Raw genomic sequence first — 210 nt, forward strand, 5'->3', positions numbered from 1 at the left:
GCCACCGCCGGGTCTCGCCACAGGGATGCCAGCACCCCACCAGAGCCCACCTTTCCGCTCGGACCCCCAGGGCGCCGCGCGCAGCGTGCGCGCTTCCACCTCTCAACCCCCGCTAACGCCCTCCTGACCCCGCAGTCATGGCCGCCCCGCTCACCGAGAGCACCGTGACGGTGGAGGGACAAACCCTCTTCTACCGCCAAGCCGAGACCG

General features: G+C 71.4%; 1 protein-coding gene across 1 annotated transcript in view; it reads left to right on the forward strand.

The window, feature by feature from the left end:
* Window positions 1-137: 137 nt before the first annotated feature.
* LOC104492570 (alpha/beta hydrolase domain-containing protein 14B-like) overlaps window positions 138-210 on the forward strand; it is a gene marked incomplete at its 3' end in the record, with an annotated part of 1,499 nt that continues 1,426 nt past the window's right edge. Inside the window, exon 1 of the mRNA XM_010135148.1 lies at window positions 138-200. Within this exon, the coding sequence (XP_010133450.1) occupies window positions 138-200 (63 nt within the window). The remainder of the gene's footprint in view (window positions 201-210) is intronic.

The sequence above is a fragment of the Buceros rhinoceros genome, unplaced genomic scaffold (genome assembly GCF_000710305.1).
Source record: "Buceros rhinoceros silvestris isolate BGI_N320 unplaced genomic scaffold, ASM71030v1 scaffold22514, whole genome shotgun sequence".
Lineage (NCBI taxonomy): Eukaryota > Metazoa > Chordata > Aves > Bucerotiformes > Bucerotidae > Buceros > Buceros rhinoceros.